The 19,254-nt window shown below is 41.3% G+C and overlaps 1 protein-coding gene across 1 annotated transcript; it reads left to right on the top strand.

The window, feature by feature from the left end:
• Nucleotides 1-1,377: 1,377 nt before the first annotated feature.
• LOC119720695 (procollagen galactosyltransferase 1-like) lies at nucleotides 1,378-18,713 on the top strand. Its single transcript, XM_038190503.1, is given in 12 exon segments — nucleotides 1,378-1,732; nucleotides 2,888-2,937; nucleotides 2,940-3,115; nucleotides 3,971-4,105; nucleotides 7,395-7,596; nucleotides 9,011-9,130; nucleotides 10,817-11,000; nucleotides 12,047-12,179; nucleotides 13,287-13,414; nucleotides 14,618-14,821; nucleotides 15,864-16,039; nucleotides 17,545-18,713. Coding segments are annotated over 12 exon segments (2,043 nt in total). The 5' UTR covers nucleotides 1,378-1,466; the 3' UTR covers nucleotides 17,814-18,713.
• Nucleotides 18,714-19,254: the final 541 nt, after the last annotated feature.

Here is a 19,254-nt window from a genome sequence, read left to right as displayed (position 1 = left end):
CCCCCCCCCCCCCCCCCCCCCCCCCCCCCCCCCCCCCCCGCTTTCGAATTTCCATGGCCGGGCAATTTTTGGATTTTGATCATATTATCCCCCATCCCCCCACTCGCCGGTGTGACAGGTAATTCTGTCCCCCCTGGTAAATGTGTCCCCCCGGACACATTTACCGGCTCGTGACCCAGTAAATGTGTCCGGGGGGACACTTTTACCTAGGTAAATTTGTCCCCCTCCAGGTAAAAATGTCCCCCTGCCCAACGGTGAAAGTGTTCCCCTGGTAAATGTGTCCCATGCAGTATGTACTGAGAGCAGCAGCGTGTCGCACGCGCCAGTACATGCTGCAAGATTTGAGGTAGTGATTATAACATGTGTATATATGCGTCTCCCTCTACAATGGAATTCGTCCAATAGGAAATTTCGTTACGCGCTATGATGGGAACACAGACCAATCCAAGGAGACGTTGTATCATACTATCAATGAGACGAGGGCCATCGCCATGCATCGCCGCTGTGTTGACCTATCGCGGTAGAATCGCGATAGACTTCACCGTACTCTGAATCGAAACATTGTGTTCACGTATCATCTAGTAGACTAAATTAAATATTTTTTATATTCATGAAGGGCAGACTAAAAGTCCAAAATGTATACCTTGTAGAGTGAATTCATCAAAACAATAACCTTCCGGGTTTCAAAAGAGGGGGACAAAAAAACCTGGGGGACAGAATTACCTGGAGGGGACAGAATTACCTGGAGGGGGACAGAATTAACGGGCCAGGGAGGACACTTTTACCTAGGTAATTCTGTCCCCCCGGACACTTTTACCGCGGGGACAGAATTACCTGCCACACCGGCACAGATTTACGCCACAGTGCAGGCAATGAGTACACCACCATCTTTTCCTCAAAAACATTGGTTAAAGTGGTAGTGGTCACGTCAGAAATTGCCTCAGATCGCAGCACAGAGCATTTAGAATCCATTTTTTTCGGGGCACTTAACAGCATAGCCAAACAAAAACTACGAAAAAGAACCAAAATGTGTCCAGATTCGAACCGGGGATCAGGATCGATATCTGGTGTAATGAATATGGACGCTACGTAATTATTTCAACATGTTGACCAAAACCTCCTTAAGAGAGTGGTAGAAATCGTAATTATTTAATAAGTGCGGATATGTCAGGAATAGTCTGAACACATAGAGCGTCTGATAAAAACACATGATTTAAATTACCTCTCCAGTTTACGTATCATTATTTTGAGCGACCACACAAAATATAGATAGCCTTGAACCACGTCTATATACCCACACGTAGCTCGTGTTTCAACTGCCACATAACACGCATGCCTTATCGGCGCTCCATACTGATACATGATATCAGACAGTGCAGTTAGTTGGAGTTAAGCTCGTAAAGTTTATTGTCCAATATTGAAATATATTTACTGTGAAATTTGTCCCACTTAAACAAGCTTTGAGTATGGGTATGTTTATCGTAATGACGATGCTCATTATAACTAGCCAAGTAGTATGCAAGAGAACTGATGGTGGTAATGGAGACCAAAGTTTAGACGATCGTGTTGAGAGGCCTGCTGCGACTGCCACATGTACACAGACGACGGGGGTCAAGATGGAGTTACCGACAGTTTTCATTCCGATCTTGGCAAGAAACAAGGAACACACTTTGCCGACTTTCCTCGGTTGTTTGGAGAGTCTTCGATATCCAAAGAACCGTATCTCTATTTGGTAGGTAATCTGAGTAACTTTGGACCCCACAAATACCTTTTAATTTGTGGACATCCTCTCCCCCCCCCCCCCCGCAGAAAAATATGGATTGTACACAATCTACCCTATAGGGATGTACACAATCCACTTGTCATGTGTGGATGAACATGGATTACAAAGTGCAATTACTATGTACATGTAGTGTAGGCCTACATGCATCTTACATTGCTTTTTATTGCTGAAAAATGACTTTTCAAATGAGTGAATTTAAGACAGAAATAATCAGCGGCTCTTGCATTGCCTTCTGTTATTGCCTTCTGTCTGAGCCTGCTCCGATGGCAGGCAGAACCAATTCAATTTGCAAAGAGTTTTTTTGGAAATTGAATGCCGCATTCAATATGGGCATTTTCCATTTTTCAATATCGTCCGCTATCTTGGATCTGTCAAAAAAGAACAAGAAAAAAGTGCCAGCATCCTCATTATTTCAAAAAAGTTAAGACAAGTTTTATTTTGATTTGGCCTAACTAAAACTAGTAGAAGGCACCCATATGACTTCTACTGTTCTAGTTCTTGAATTAAACTAAACAGAGCCTAAGGTGAAATACTGTACCAAACCAAACCAGCCTAAACTTATACAGTACATTTTCTCACTACATTTCTCATTAAAGTTACTGTCTTTGTTTTTTAATAATAATAATAATAATAATAACGGGTTCTTATATACATGTAGCACTTTTAACTAAGATCAAAGCGCTTTACATTATTATTACCCCTAATCATTGGGCCAATTAAACATTCCAAATACCATCTCAGTTCCTTGGGGAGTATACAGCTCGATGTTCCCTGTTAGGTGCAAGGAAGCTGATTCAATCACAATAACCATCTCTGCCCTCACAGGTACCCATTTACTCCTGGGTGGAGAGAAGCAATGAGTGACAAAGTGCCTTGCGCAAGGCACTTTGTCACTCATTGCTTCTCTCCACCCAGGAGTAAATGGGTACCTGTGAGGGCAGAGATGGTTATTGTGATTGCCCAAGGGCACACGCACCATGACCCCAGGCTGGACTCGAACCACAACCTGCAGCTTTACGTGCAGACCGCGAATCCAATGCCCTTAACCACGAGGCCACAGTGGCTTTTTAAGTCACTTCTGTCTTATGTTATTATTTTTTTCAGGATTCAAACAGACCACAATATTGATAAGAGTGCCGCTATGCTACAAGAATGGTCAGTAAGGCACGGTCCTTATATCACCGTGTAGATATCGAGGTGCAAAACGAACCTCAAGCCTTCGATTGGGAGAATAGTCCAAGTGATTGGCCCGATGAACGATACGTGCATTTGATCAACCTGAGACAGAAAGCTTTAGATGAGGCCAGATATCAGTGGGCAGATTACCTATTAGTGAGTACATATTTTAAATGGTGTCTTTCAGATATTAATTTTACATACAAATATAAACATACACAAATACTGTGTCCTTATTGTAGGCCTACCTATCTCTCACTGACTGACTTTGCAAACATAAAAAAACGAAATGATCACATTATCACAAATACCTTACTGGATTGTTAGGGAACAGTCTAAAGCATCCTGTAAAATCGTAGCTCATGGTATGCTGACATTGTCAAGAAAAGTTGTATTTTTCCAACACTGGTCGGCCGACTAAAATTGCTGAAATTACTGAAATTGCTCAATCTGTTCAAAGAATATCACCATTTAAACGCAATGACCTTAAAACCTGTCACGTCCAATAAAAGTAATTTATTGTGTGTCCTTACTGTTTAGAACAACAAAGAAAATGACACAGAATACTTGTTTCAACAACTGTCAACAACTGTAGTACACAATATCTTTATAAACAACCCTGGTTAGGCAAACAATATGATTTATAAAATCCACTTTTTTTAAAAGACGGGCCTTCGAAAGGACTTTGATGAATATTTTTAACTTTTAAACTGAGGTTTTATCGCTTGTGATGTTTGAAGACAATTTTGAAGACGATTCTTGCAATCGCATTTTTGGACGAAAGAGATTTTAGGGTCATTGCGTTTAAATGGTGATATTCTTTGATCGGATTGAGCAATTTCAGTCATTTTTTCATCTAAAAGTAGCTTGTGAAATTGGCTTTCCAGTCATTATTATTTTTGGCGCTACAAATTTTAAAAATATGAAATGGGTTTGGGTTCCGCTTTTTTTGACTCACCCTGTATAAAGTTTGGTATTTTTTGTCTTGTTAAATCAAACACTGTGTTGTAGGCAGTTGATGTGGACAACTTCCTGGAGAATCCCAATGTCTTACTGGATCTGATGGCGCAAGGGAAAACGGTGATCGCCCCGATGCTCAGATCAACCAAGATGTACTCCAACTTCTGGGGAGGAGTCAACCATCAGGTATGAAGTCTATCATTCTGGTGCAAATTGATTTCTTCATACATGATACAAGTTTGGAGCTGTTAGCAATAGATTGGCCCAGTAGGCTCCGCCCATTGCGCGCACTCGTGAAGCATGATATGTGCCTTTGCAGTGCTACACCGCATTTTCCAGCTGCGTACATCATATGCGCGTGCATGCATCTCAAATTTGTGTGCATGCATGCCAGACATTAATCACAGCTGTGATTGGTCAACCCACCACTGGACAGGGCTCATGGATTGGTCTATTGTTGAAATGTCCACAAAAGACAGTAAAGCAGGTCTGAAAATCCACATAATAAATTTTTTTTGGGGGGGGGGGGGGGTGGGAGGGGGCAGGAAAAGTTAAATAGCACTTTAACCCACCCTAATCCCCTAGGCCCTTTTTGCTTAGAAGCATCCTCAATCCTCCAAAATCCTCCAAAATTTTGCAACTCCGCCTAAATTTTTCAAAATTGTCAGACAGTCCTGCCTCAAAATGCATTCATCGTCAATCCTCCAAAATCCTCCTCATCCCAAAATTTTGCACTCGTGTTTAAATGAAGGATAACCAACGCCAAATCCTTCAAAATCATCAGACAGTCCTGCCACAAAATGCATTCATCCTCAATCCTCCAAAATCCTCTTGTGCTTCAATCACCATTCATCCTCAATCCTCCAAAATCCTCATGTGCTTCAATCACCATTCATCCTCAATCCTCCAGAATCCTCGTTTGATTCAATCACCATTCATCCTCAATCCTCTAGAATCCTCCAAAACCGCCAGGAGGATTTTGGAGGAGTGAGGTGGGTTAGGGTTTAAGGACTTGCATTACTCCGTACGATGTATTGCAACGTACATTGTATTCTCTTCAGTGAAATTGGCTTGGTATCGGTGGTTTGGGGCAGTACTGGGACCAATGTTATTAATGCCAAACAAAGTGAATTTTGTGTTTACGGTAACCAGACCTACCTGGAATTTTTGTGGCCAAATTGCCTACCTCAAACTTTTTATTGCCATTTTGCCAAAAAAGTAGTACACATACATGGTTAATGAGTCTCTAACATTGCAAAAGAACATGACTGCATGCATGAAATGGGATGAAGACAAAAAAATGACAAAACAAAATTATTTTCCCTCACTACCTACATGTACATGTACAGTACCTGGATTTTCAGGCCGTTACCGTAAACACCATTTATTTTGTTTGGCCTAAAGTTAAAACTTGCATGAGCTTTTGTCATCAGCTTCATGAGATGCATTGAAAAGAAATATGCATTTGTACATGTTATTGTATACGCAGTCTGAGTCGGTCTTAAATAAAAGATGGGGATGTATGTAAGTCACTGCTATAATATATGGCCCTCAACCAATGCGTTCCAGTCTGGATTATAGTTTTTTTCGGCTGCAGCTTCCATCCATCCTTCCTTGTAATAAGTTGTTTGTGAATTTCCAAGGGTGGATGTTTACGGTGGCTTGAACCATTCCCCTCTGAGTCTCCGACTGACCAATGTTAATTTTTTATAATGGATAATATCCCAACTTAAAGTTATTATAATGATAATCTTGTTAAGGCCCCCCCCATAGAATAGTTCTGCTTCCGATTACATGGCATTCAAAAATAGGGTAGGTAGGGAATTTTTTTTTTTGCCAAATTTTTGGTGTACGATCATATGGAGGCGTCTGCATGTAGTCAAGGGTAAAAGGTAGAAATTGATGGTTTTGGGTGTTTTTTCCCCTCATTTTTCCAATAAAAAAAATTAAGGAAGGGGCTGTCAGAATAGGGTAGGTAGGGAAACCGGAAGCAGAACTATTGTTTTTTTTGGCCTAATCAATAGTGCAAATCCTGAATCATGGCTTCAGGCCTTTGGTCATTTTATTTGTTGACTGCTACAACCACCCCCCCCCACCACCTTTAAAAAATCCTGATGTCCTCTTGTGCTGAAAGTGAGTTAGGCTGTACAGAACAAGACATGTTTACTGTGAGCATTTTAAGCTTGTGGTACAAGTTACGCATGGAATTTTCTGGATTGTCACCAATGTAATTACATTGTGCTACTGTCAAGTTAGTGGACTTTTCCCCAAAGCCAATGAAATCAAGAGAGACATCCAGGAAAGCACATTTCCTGGACAGTCCAAAAAGCGAGTCCAGTCCAGGATGGACCCGTCTGTCCCCTTAACTTCACCGTCAAATCTCTCTATCACAAGTGAACACGCATTTCCTTGGCAAAATGTTGACGGGACCTTCCATGATGCCAATGTTTTCAATCATGGCAGGCATGACAAGCATTATCAAGTGGAATGGATTATCTGTAGTGGTTTTAATACATCATCTGCTATTACTTAAATATCTGAGGAATCAGGATCATTAAACGTCTACAGTATCATGTGAATACTCCTAGTCTTGCCATAAAATAAAGCATAAAATTTGCTGTGAAACTTTTTGTCCTGGCCAATTAATTTAGTGCTTTAGAAGTCCTGTTAATACACTGGAGGTTTACTGAACACTTTGATTTACTTGCTAACTCTGTAGTGTCCTTTTGCTAGGATGCAACCTCAATCCTGCAAAATCCTCCTATTGCCTCCATGTAAAAATTGCATACAGCCTCAATCCTGCAAAATCCTGAGTTGTTTCTTGAATGTGGTCCTCGGAGGAGTGACCACTGCCTCAATCCTGCAAGATCATCCAGCAATCACTGTCAATACATGTATGTGATGTGATCAAGCTAAATGAGTCGTTTGTTGGGAACCTTCATTTGGAGATTCAGGCCAAAATAGGGCCACTTTATCACATCACCTAATCACATCTCTTGGTGTTCCGACTTCCATAATTTTGAACTAAAGATGGTATCAGCATGCATTTTTCACATCAGTAATGTTGAGATTGTGCTTTTTTCAAATCTGTAATAAAAAAAATGACCAGGGTCGACAAACGACTCATTTAGCTTGATCGCATCATATATGTTGATGCAGAGCTAGTGACATCCTGGAGCACTGCGGAGGATTTCAAGTATAAAGTAGGCCTTAACTTATGCACGGTTGAGCATAAACAACACAAGGTCGGGCCTAAGACCTTGACACAGTGCATCCTGCAAAATCAACCACACATTTTTGCCATGTAGCCTCAATCCTGCCAAATCCTCCATTTTGCAAAGAGGATTTTGGAGGATTTTGGAATAATAAGGTGAATTAATGTTGACAGGGCTATTTATAATTGTTTTTTACCCACTAATTCTACATTTTCAGTCAAAACCTACTTTTAATATTCTTGTTTTTTTTCTCTCTCCAGGGATACTACAAAAGGACAGAGCAGTATATTGAGATATTGAAAAGAAATATTACTGGTGTTTTTGAAGTCCCCATGGTACACTCCACATATCTGATCAATCTGAAACATAAAATCTCTGCTCAGTTAACATACGAGCCTCTGCATGATTTTACTGGTGACATCGATGACATGATGACTTTTGCCTACTCAGCCAAAAAAGCAGGTACATGTACATGTATATGAATATCCGTGAAACTTATCCTCCGTTTTGGTAGAGCAACTAGGCTTTGCTTCGCAGGCAAAGTGGCTTTGCGGGCCAGTCACCCATACATTGGTGTAAAACAACTTCAATCCTGGACTCCCTATTGTCCCTCTTTTGTTTGTACTTAAACTTGTTAGGAATACAGCCCATATGTTTATAGTGTAGTGGGGATTTGTGCTTTATAGTGTAGCAGTGATACTTATATGCACATGTACCACCAACAAGGGCAAGTGAATGCGTGTTCACAAGTACCCCTCACCGGCAAAGAAAGTACAGTTGGGGGTGACCGAATGACGCCATCTTGCCTGACTGCAATATTTTCCCGCGAAGCGCGGCCATTGCGTGTACATCATTATATGGCTATGGTATACATAGTACAAATCCCCTGGTGTACGTGCGTCACACACAAGGAACGGTGCGCACGCGTCAACCAGCGAAATGTATGTGTCCCGCCCATAGGACGTCGTTGCTAGGTAAAAGGGCGCCCTCTTTTGTTAGCGCACGGAGCCCATAGCGTGCTCACTTCATCTTTACTGTGCATCAAGTTTTCTTGAAGATATATCTGTTATCCCACTTGCACCCTTGGAACATGGACAAATGTTGTGTGTCTCTATTCTGTATCCTACTGGGCTGGAACATAGAGGTGCTACATTATTCCATGTTCCACTCACGCTCGCGGGATAACTTATAGTGTACATGGTTTGCGTGGATTTTTAAATAAAAAAAAAAGAGAAAGAACATTGAATAAGCCAGTACAGTAGTTCAACTGTGCATGCACACAATGATATCGGTCATGGGTCATTCGGGATAATCAAACGCTCATCGAAGGTGCATGAACACGCAAGGAGACTTTCACGAGATGCTTTTGCGTTAATTACAAGCATTAAAGCATAATGGGCATTCCCGTAACATCGTGTCAGTGATTTAATCCTGAATAACCTTTGACCTGGACTACTTCATCGAAATAGGGAACTGGCTTATTCAGTCCATGTACGGGTACTCCAAATTAGTTTTGCAAAATTGGTGTTTTGCCATGTTAGGACTCATCTCACTAAATATCCGGGGTAAATCGCAGAAACATTTGACCACAGTAGGCCCGTACATTGAATATTTGTTGCAGAATTCTTAACAACTTCCTGGGAATCTTCCCATAGTGAAGTTATCAGTTTGTGAACAGTGCTGACAACTTCATCACAGGAAAATTTCGGGCAAGTTGTTCAGACTCCTACAACTAATTCCAGATACAGTGGCCCTATTGTTGCAAACTTTTCTGTAGAGCTTCCAGGATATTTTATAAGAGGACGACTTATTTACATGTATCACATCTGTTCCCTGCTGAAATGTTTGTTGATTTTCTTTTCTCTTTTGTATGCAGGAATACCATTTTATGTAATGAACAGCAACTATTATGGATGCATGCTGATTCCATTGGCTGCTAAGAAGTCGATAGAAGACGAGAAAGAAAAAATGCTGCACCTGCGTTTAGAATCCATGAGTAAGCTTACGTCTTAAGACTGTTGTGATGTAGTCTGGTCCCAGAGGGCCAGCCAAGTGTCATCTGTGTACCTATCTGACTGACTGACTGACTCCCCCGCCGAAGAGAGCCGGGCAGTGCTATCATATAGGATTACCCTGTAATGCCAATTAATGAGTTAAATCCAGCCCATTGCGTAAATCGGACACATGAAAAGACTTCCAGTGAATAGCCATTCTGAATCAATTGAATAGAGTTTTGTGCGCTCTGGGACCAGCCTTACTGGGCTTTCCTTGTATTGTTTAAAATCACTTTATTGTAACTTACTTCGATCGTTTAAAAGCAAAAATTATTTGTGGTACTTGGTGGCTGTTCCAGTGTCAAGACCTCAGTCTGAGAGTCGGATCAGGCTGAGACCAAACGATGTTATGAAATTCAACTTCCTATTCTACTGCTTGAGTGGTTTTATAGCATCTAGTAGTAAAGTAACGTCTTTCACAAGCCAATATGGCCCATCAGGCCGGCGTTTATCTCCAGTTTCAGTAGCATGAAACGACTGAGAATATTTCTACGTTGCATTGCCCCTGGATTAAGTAAAGTGGACGAACCTTTGTTAACAGGAACAGAGTGCCCATCTCTCTTTCGTTAGCGATTGGGCCAGACTCATATGCTGCTGTGGGGGATCGCCACACCTCCTCCACAGCGAGTCTGTTGTCCCCTGCATGAGATGCCAGTCCATCGCAGGTTACTCCCTAATGCCAGTACTCATTTATACTCCTGGGTGGAGAGAGGCATGTGGGGTGAAGTGGCTTGCCCAAGGACACAAAATATGTCCAGCAGCTGGATTCGAACCCCTGACCCTCTAATCATGAGTCACGGACCCTAACCTCTAGGCCACACTCCCCACCAGGCCACACTCCCCTGCTATAGCATCTATTTCACTCAATGCACATACGTAGAGCTTCTACCTTTATATGTTTCCCTATACACTGGCAATTTCACTTGTTAAAAGTTACGACTCCATATTGACTCTGGGCATAAAGTACCACCTCACAAAGAGGGATTTGGGCAGACCACTGTGAGAGACTCGAACGTATTGCTGCCATACGCCTGACGCTCACGCAAAGACGCCATGGGTTTTTGCACACGTAAAACAATACTCATGCTGCATACATCACGCCACATGCACGTGAACCTGGGTGAGCATGCAGTGTGTCTCCCCCACGGTCACAGTGGTCACATAACGCCACCTACTGCTCATACACCGAGGCAATCCGATCCGTTCACAAGTACCCCCTCACCGGCAAAGAAAGTACAGTTGGGGGTGACCGAACGACGCCATCTTGCCTGACTGCAATATTTTGCCACGAAGCACGGCCACTGCGTGTACATAGTACAAATCCCCTGGTGTACTTGCGTCACACACAAGGAACGGTGCCCATGCGTCAACCAGCGAAATGTATGTGTCCCGCCCATGGGACGTCGTTGCTAAAGGGCGCTCTCTTTTGTTGGCGCACAGAGCCCATGGGCCAACTCAATTTGCCTTTCAGCATGACCTTCATCTTAACTTCCACTTTTTTCTTAGCAGCACAACAGGATCAAGTGTTTTTGACACTCCGTAAAAACCTGTCTACTTGTCATTCTGTATTCCACAAACCTGTATTGAGTAATTCTAATATGAATTTTGAAATTGTTGATATATTGCAGTTGATGAAGCAACCATGCCTCTATCAGAATTTGTAACAGTACAACCGAGGCCGCAGAGCAAGCTAGGCTTTGATGAAATCTACATGATTAATCTGAAGAGACGCCCGGAGAGACGGAAACGAATGGTGACAACGCTGAAAGATTTAGGAATCGCCTTCAAAATAGTGGATGCTGTAGATGGCAAGTAAGTGTGTATTGTTAAAAGGTTGTATACAACATTTGCATTTGTTCTAATTGTGTGAAATGGACTGAATTGGGGGCTAGTAATTCATGGCAGATGTCATGTCGCTGACTGTTTTCACCCGTTCCAATGTGATTTACACAGTTAATGAAAAGACCCATTGCAGAGTGCCGGTTGAGCAATTTCCAATGTAATGTGTGGTCCCCATTGGAATGGTTGAAAAACACATATCCTTTTATAATCTGTTACAGTTCTGGTTTGCATGAATGGGTTTCCATGACATTTTCACTGATTATACACGAGTATAATTATTAGCTTCAAGTAAACTTGAATCCTCGATCCTGATTGGTCGATCCATGGCAACAAGCCATGCTACATATAACCATGTAGCACGGCCTCGGTCCATACCACACTCAGCGTATTCCGCTGTTCCAAGATGCGAGCAACATTCCAGCTGCATACGCTAAACTGCTGAATGTCCGTGTAAAGCGTGCTCGTTCCAACTGTACTCCGCGTCAAGTTTCCTTGAAGATAAATTCGTTATTGTGCTCGCGCTTGTGGAACATGGAAAATGTAGTGCGTTTGTGTCCCACATATTCGACCTTGTGGTATGTGGGACACAGAGGTACTACATTATTGCGTGTTCCACTCGCGCTCGCGGGATAACTTATAATATGCTCCATCAAAATGAAATACTCATGTTAGGTACTTTTTGAGAACTTTATCGATATCTGCTTGCACAACTTTTTTTGGGTCACCCTGTATATACCATATAGAATGGGAGTGACAAGACTAACTGTGAGATTTCATAACTGCGCATGCGCACAATGATATGGGTCACAGGTCATTCGGAATAGTCGAATACGTATGAATGCACGCGGAGACAGTCGCACGACACTCATCGCGTAATTACAACCAGAATGGGCGTCCACGTAACATCGCGTATCATCACGTCAGCGATTTTATCCCGAATGACCATTGACCTGGACTACTTCATCGAGATACCAAACTGGCTTAATCAAAACATGTTTTTATTTGTTTCCCAACAGAGCATTGACAGATGATGACCTGAAGGAGTTAGGTGTGGATATGCTACCTGGCTACAGAGACCCATACCATGAGCGTGTGTTGACCAGAGGAGAGATTGGTTGCTTCTTAAGCCATTACTTCATATGGCAGGATGTAAGATGGAGTTTAACTTGTTTGTGAAATATTTGCTAGTTTTACTGTACCACGAAGCAAAGCAGTCAGTATATGTTTTAAAATGCCCCACTCACAGATTTGCTTAATATCTGATTACTTAAACCAAAACTCAATACCCAGTTAATTCTATTTCAATAACTCTCCTGCTATCTAAACAGTCATAGACAGTCCAAAAATCAATCCTCTTCCCCTGCCATGCCTTTTACACGGGCTGGTCACCAACAGTCGGATCATATTTTTGGCAAGTTCTGTGACTAGTCAAATTCAGCCAACAGACAAAAACAGGCAAGCTTTAGGCACAGCTGGCTTATCAATCACCTAAAGTCAGTGCATAGCTGTATCAAGTTACATAAACAGTCACAGCCAGTGAATCCTGCTTTATGTAGGCTGGGAGCTCTTAACTGTTGAAAACAGTCACTTGATTGATTTTGACTGAAAGGACAACTTTGCACAGAATGTATGTTTGCATAGGAGGGTTAAATTAGTTGAAAATGTACCCACACTGTTCCAAACTACCCCAAAGACGAAATGTTTTAGTGGGCACAATACGCGCAATGCGCACACCCGCGTGCACACACAAGTGTGTATTTGCCTGCAATTGGGGACCCCCTATTGTCCCTCTTTTGTTTGTACTCTAACTTTTTAGGAAGACCTCCCATATGTTTTGTAAGCGTTACCAAATTGGGGACCTTCGGGAATTGGGGACCCTATTGTCCTCTATTGTTCAACGCCCCCTATTGAATGCAGAAACAAACTCGTGCACACAGAACTCTTGATGCTGTGTTTGTTTCTATGCGTATACAGTGATATTTTTTTTAGAGCCAGGCAGCCATTGTGTAGTCTCTATAGCTGTACAATGCAAAGTAGTAAAAATAGCAAATACCATGTGTCGCAACATATGTATCTTTAAAAGACATATTTTCCTGTAGCAGTAAAATTAGGTACAACTTTCATTTGATACAGCCCAAAATATATGATTACATTTAATCTCATTGTAATATTGTGCAGTAAATGTATTTGGAAGTATATCTCACAATATTTAAACATGCTTCATTCTGAATATATTTTTTAATGTCAATTCTTCAGGTGGTGAGAAATAACTACCAAAAAATTGTGATATTTGAGGATGACGTGAGATTCAAAGAGTCGTTTCGACCAAAGTTTGATGCGCTGCTTAAAGAAATCATGGCGGAAAAATTGGACTGGGAACTACTGTAAGTATAGTTAAGTTTTTTTATAGTAGGGCAGAAGTTTTGTTGATTCTTTAATTAGTTAATAATAATAATAATATAATAGTACAACGTATTAAGCGCTGGTATCTGGGAATACCTATTCACTGCGCTGAATTGGTTGACTTTACTAAGGAAATAAATATGTGCTTGACTGGTTTTAAATAAGTACGTTTAAAACTGGCTAGGGTCCTGGACACCGATACTCGGCTCAGGCCGTTATCCGCGATTAGGCCGCTAGCTTGTTTTAAACGTACTTGTTTGAAACTGGTCAAGCACATATTTATTTCCATTCATAAATACATTTCGGTCAAAAAGTCAAAAACAAGTCAACAAGAGCGAGTGCACACTAAGCTCTGGCCGCCTGTCATGAAAGTCTTGCATGCAATGATTGTGTATACAAGCGTAGCCCGGGCTGCCGTCCCACGTGAAAATCATGTGCTGAAAATTGACCCCAAAAAAGCCTCCCCCCCCTAAGTTTACCGTAAAAATAGCATGCTATACACCACGTGACTATAGCATTACTGCATATTATCTTGCCTCCATTTACAATATTTGAAAACAACTTTACGAATTGTAACTTCTTTTGTTTGCTTTTTTCTTTAAACTAATAGTTATATTTTATGGGAAACTTTAGGGGGCTCGTTTTTGGTCAATTTTCCAGGAATGGACATATGCAAAATAGACGCTCATGCGCATCGATCAAGACAAAGCCCATTTTCCAATAACTTTTGTCAAGAGTGCATTTACTGACGACGGCATGGCATTTGGTAAATTTTTTGTCAACTATTTTTGGTCAATTTTCAGACAGACTGACCGACTGACCACCCACCAAGTGACATGTGAAAGCTCCTGCCAGAGCTTAAAAATTCACAGATTTCCAACCATTTTGTTCAACAATTTTACTTCAGGTTTTGTAAGACACCCCTCTTGGCATGGTATGTGCCTCGCATACGTGTAGTGCTAAAAATCTCCATATTTGGAAATTGGCATGCGCGGCGTGTACTGTGGGATGTGGCACAGAATGCAGCTGTGTTTTATCTGCGGTTTGAAACCACCCACGTGACGGGCTCTCGACCAATAGCAATGGGTAAATTCTCTCAGGTATTTATGAATCAAAGTATGAACCCAAATAGTGTACTCAATGGATATTTAATTTCCTTACTGGTAATTTTATTTTTTTTGCAGCTACATCGGTCGCAAGATAATGGAAGTGGACTATGAGAAGTACGTTGACGGTTTCATGCACGTTGTCAAACCAAGCTACACATACTGGACTCTAAGCTACATGCTTACTAACAACGGAGCCAAGAAACTCTTAGCACAAGAACCTCTGGGCAAGATGTTACCGGTGGATGAATTCATACCTATCATGTTTGATGTGCATCCAGAGTAAGTGATTATTTCAATTACTTGATTTTTTATTAGTTGATGAAGCAATTAAGAGGATAAAGGTGTGATGGAGCAGTTATAAACCTGTGGCTTAAACAGTTCATGTCACGGCCGCTTGTCTTGTACAAACATATAACATGTCACAGACACCCACGTTGTGTTTCTGGAACGCACTATCCCGGAACCGGACTTTGAACACATTTTCCAATTCATGGTTTCATCATAGGCTTTGAGTGATTTCTTATTGAGCTCTTGGATTAAAACACCAGCTAAATTTATGCCCTCCTTTTAAAAAGTAAATACAGTCGACTCTCGTTAGTACAAACTCTGTTAATACAAAATTCTGGTTATAACAAACATAAAGCCTTGGTCCCGACTGTGCATTTATGTGCACAATGAATGGGACTGATGTCCCTCTTAATACAAAATTCTGATATAACAAACAATTTGGCTAGGTCCAAACGAGTTTGTTATAAGGAGACTCGACTGTAGATACATGCCCACTTTTAGATATTCAGAAATAGTTTTGCATAATGCAATTTGGTGTTGATGTTGTCAGCGATCGGTGAAACAAATGATAGACCCAAAGCCAAAGAGAGTTTCGCTTCTTATTGACTGTCAACCTAATGACTCAACTCGACTCGAGTCACTTCTTTAAAACGACTCGACTCGACTCAAGTCACACAAATCAGTGATTCGTTCTCTGCCATTCTAAAGAACATTAGACAAAACTGTTTTCAAAATGACAGACGGAGGTAATTCATTGACTGTTAACCGAAATTAATCTATACAAAAAGAGCTGTTATTAACCTGGATGTTTTAAAGATGTTTCACTTCATAGAATGTTGATCTCTATGGCAAGTCTGGTGAAATAATAAGAAGTTAATTTTCCAATTCGTGGAAAATTCGTCAGCTAGCAGTTTTCTTCGAAGTTAATTTCGCAGCTGCGCAACAAATTTATTGTGTAAGTCCATTTCATGAAATGGACTGCAGAACATTCTATCAAAGGCTAATATTGGTGTGTACTTGATTGTGCCTACAGGGATGACTGGGCGCATGCGTTTCATCCGCGGGACCTCAAGGCATACTCCGTCAATCCACTACTCGTGGAACCGACACACTACACTGGTGAAGACAATTACACCACCGACACGGAGACTAAAGACATATGGGAGTATGTCTTAGAAAGAGAAGGAGTCTCAGAAAAAGAGAAAGAAGGTAAATATTGTAACATCTCAGCCACAGATTCTGTCCTGGTTAGCATAGAGTGTGTCAAATGGTATTTGTGGGGTGCTGTGGTCCAGTGGTTACGGTGTTCGACTTGTGTGCCGTGGTACATGGGTTTGAACCCCGACAGGTAACATGGTGCTTGTGTTCTTGGGCAAGGCATTTTACTACGATTGCCTCTCTCCACCCAGGAGTATAAATGGGTACCTGTGAAGGTACAGACCATATTGCGCTGATCTCGAGCTGCTGCAGGATCTCATTCTAGATGAACAGGGATAATAATTGTGATGCGCATTTGATCATATTCTTATGGAATTTGTGCAATATAAATGTATAAATTATTATCAAATATTATTAGCTATTTGTAGTATTTTGCTGTGCACAAGTAAAAAATAAAAGACGAGACAATCTATAATATCGTTAAGAAGCAGAATATGAATGTTCACTTCACGGTACTTTTAAAACTTGCTGTTGTGTGTAATCACCACTTGAAGGAATTTTTGGGTACAAACTTTTGGTACTCAAAAGTGGCGACATTAGGGCACTAGTCGTACATGTTGTAAGTAAGTCAAGTCACACTTTATCTTTTCAAAATATTCTTCACAAGTGTGTATGCTAGGATTGCCATGTCTATAATTCTAAGGCAAACATGGGACCTGCAGCCGATTTTACAAAACTTTGCGCAATTGCGTAAATCCACTTTTGCCACAATTTATTGCGTATTGTTGCGCAACATTTCACACTGCGCAACATTTCAGTTCTGACAATTTCACGTAAGTCTCATAGTGCGTAAGTCCGCGACTTACGCAACAAATTATGGCGCAACTTGTGCAATCATTTTTGGCGCATGTTGCACGTTGTGGCGTAGCGACTGAAAATGACCCATTTCAAGTGGAGCCTTTAGTTGCACAACATATCTAGGTTAATACAAGACACCCACACCTTTAGTGTTTGAACTAAAATAATTGTTAGTTTTACTTGTGACTGAGTTTTTTTGAGTTACCCCACAATTTCGAAGAAATTCAGAGAAAACTTTTTTAAAATAGCGGTCGGGGGTGATTGAACGACTATTTCATGAACTAACAAAATCAAACACAAACAGCCGCAGATTATACTGTTATTATCCTTGTCCAAGATGTTTAGCTTATTTAGAACGTTGCGCACTGTTTCGTGAAAGCGGCTGCAGATATCTCACAATAAATCGAATACATTTTATTCGGCGTCAGTCTCTTGCTGACCGTCTGGCGTAATATTCGATGTTTGAAAACAAACAGGGTTTTCCAACTTTTTGTCTATTTTGCTAAATCTGGCCGAACGTTACCTTCAATTGTCCTGAAGGACATTCAATGCCTGAAAGCTCAGCATGACTACAGACAGGCTCTAAACTACATGGCTTAGCAAGTGGTATTTGTTTTGAAAGACAAACACTTTGACAGAAGTCAAGTTCTGGTTTTTTTCAGTGATGTTTAAATGTATACATACTTTTGGCCGGACAGGTGCGACTAAAAAGCAAAAAGGATCCAGTGACCACCCAAAGACAAGCAAAGGGCGACTGAACCCATCCGAACCAAGTGAACAATATGACGGACAACGGATGCACGGACACGGTGAGGCACTAGCTGCTGACGACGGTATAAATGGTACACATGCTGCAGAGTCAGATAAGACGCCCGACTCACAAGGTGATTCAGCCGAATCATCTAGTCCAGATGTGGGAGTGGATAGGGCTTCCTCTGAGGATATCAGCACCCATACCGAGTTATGACACCAATGAGGGGGCCATTTCAATATCCTGAGTAATAAGAAGACAGTCGTAAGGAGATAGTTTTAAACCCAGTCACATCCCTCACTTTTGAAATTAAGGGTATTGTACATGTATACCATTTGCATTGCAACCGCGGCATTTCATCGCTCAATTCCACAAGCTCAACCGTGTGAAACTTTTTACTATCACCTTGCGTCTCCGTACGCGCACGTGACGCGTAAAAACCAGGGCGGTACTATCACACACCTGGGTCGCAGCCTTAGATTTGTTCCAGTACTGTGTTATCTCTTTACCAACGACGCATGTGCTTTATGTGCGTACCGTGGAGATCACTGTACCAGTGAGGACAGTTGTGCCAGTCTATTACGGCATACATCAAAATGGCGACCAGTGGTGCTCGCTTTTAACCGAGGAGGAAGTGGGTGAAATTTTACACAATAAAAATAAATGCAGTGTTTTGCGTGAATGTTAAAGTTATTAAATGACACAAAATTAACTTTCAATTCTATCTGTCTCCTTAAATTAAAATAATGTTTCACTTTATCCAAATACTGCACGATCAAAAACATGGTGGAATGGACCAATGAAATGCCGCAGCTGCCTGATGAATATTTATGAGGTATAGTAAAACAAATACAACATGTTTTTGCGGGGAAATAGTGAAAACAAATGACCCATTTAGTTTTCACTATTTCCCGACAAACCATGTTGTATTTGTCTAATAGCAGACATCGTTGCACTGACTTGTTCAATGATACGTTCATTGGTGCTGGAAAAGTTGGGGGAAAAAATGCAGTTTGTTTTCAATTGTCATGGTGCAGCGTGATGAATCTGTGTTGCATAGAACCCATAGGTCACAAGATATGCCTCAGTGCTAGCTGTGTCATGGGAGTATTTGAAAAAACGCTATTTTTCTAGCGATGGTTCGGTCTTGACCATTGCGAAGAAATGATGGTAGTTCCTCTTTCCTTGAAAATGACAGCAAACCAGTCGCACTGAATTAGCAGGATGTTTGATACTACTGTCGAGTGCTGTGGTCCAGTGGTTACGGTGTTTGACTCATGTGCAGTGGTACGTGGGTTCGGACCCTAACAGGAACATGGTGCTTGTGTTCTTGGGCAGGATGCTTTACTACGATTGCCTCTCTCCACCCAGGAGTATAAATGGGTACCTGTGAAGGTAGAGACCAGATTGCACTGATCACGAGCTGCTGCAGAAAAATGGTGTCATTGCCTGCTGAACAGGGGTAATAATTGTGAAGCACTTTGAGACCTTTTGTATAAAGTGCTATATAAGCACCACATTATTATTAGCTTACAATCAAGTAGGCTATTTCATAATAATTTGGCAGTTTAATTTTTGAATGTTTGCAAATGGTATACAATACCTTTAACCATGGTATATGTACAAGTCCCCTTTATCTCCAAATCACCACTTCTGC

Source organism: Patiria miniata, unplaced genomic scaffold (genome assembly GCF_015706575.1).
Source record: "Patiria miniata isolate m_02_andy unplaced genomic scaffold, ASM1570657v1 HiC_scaffold_9, whole genome shotgun sequence".
Lineage (NCBI taxonomy): Eukaryota > Metazoa > Echinodermata > Asteroidea > Valvatida > Asterinidae > Patiria > Patiria miniata.
Note: the sequence above shows the minus strand (reverse complement) of the source record. Positions and strands in the feature narration are given on the sequence as shown.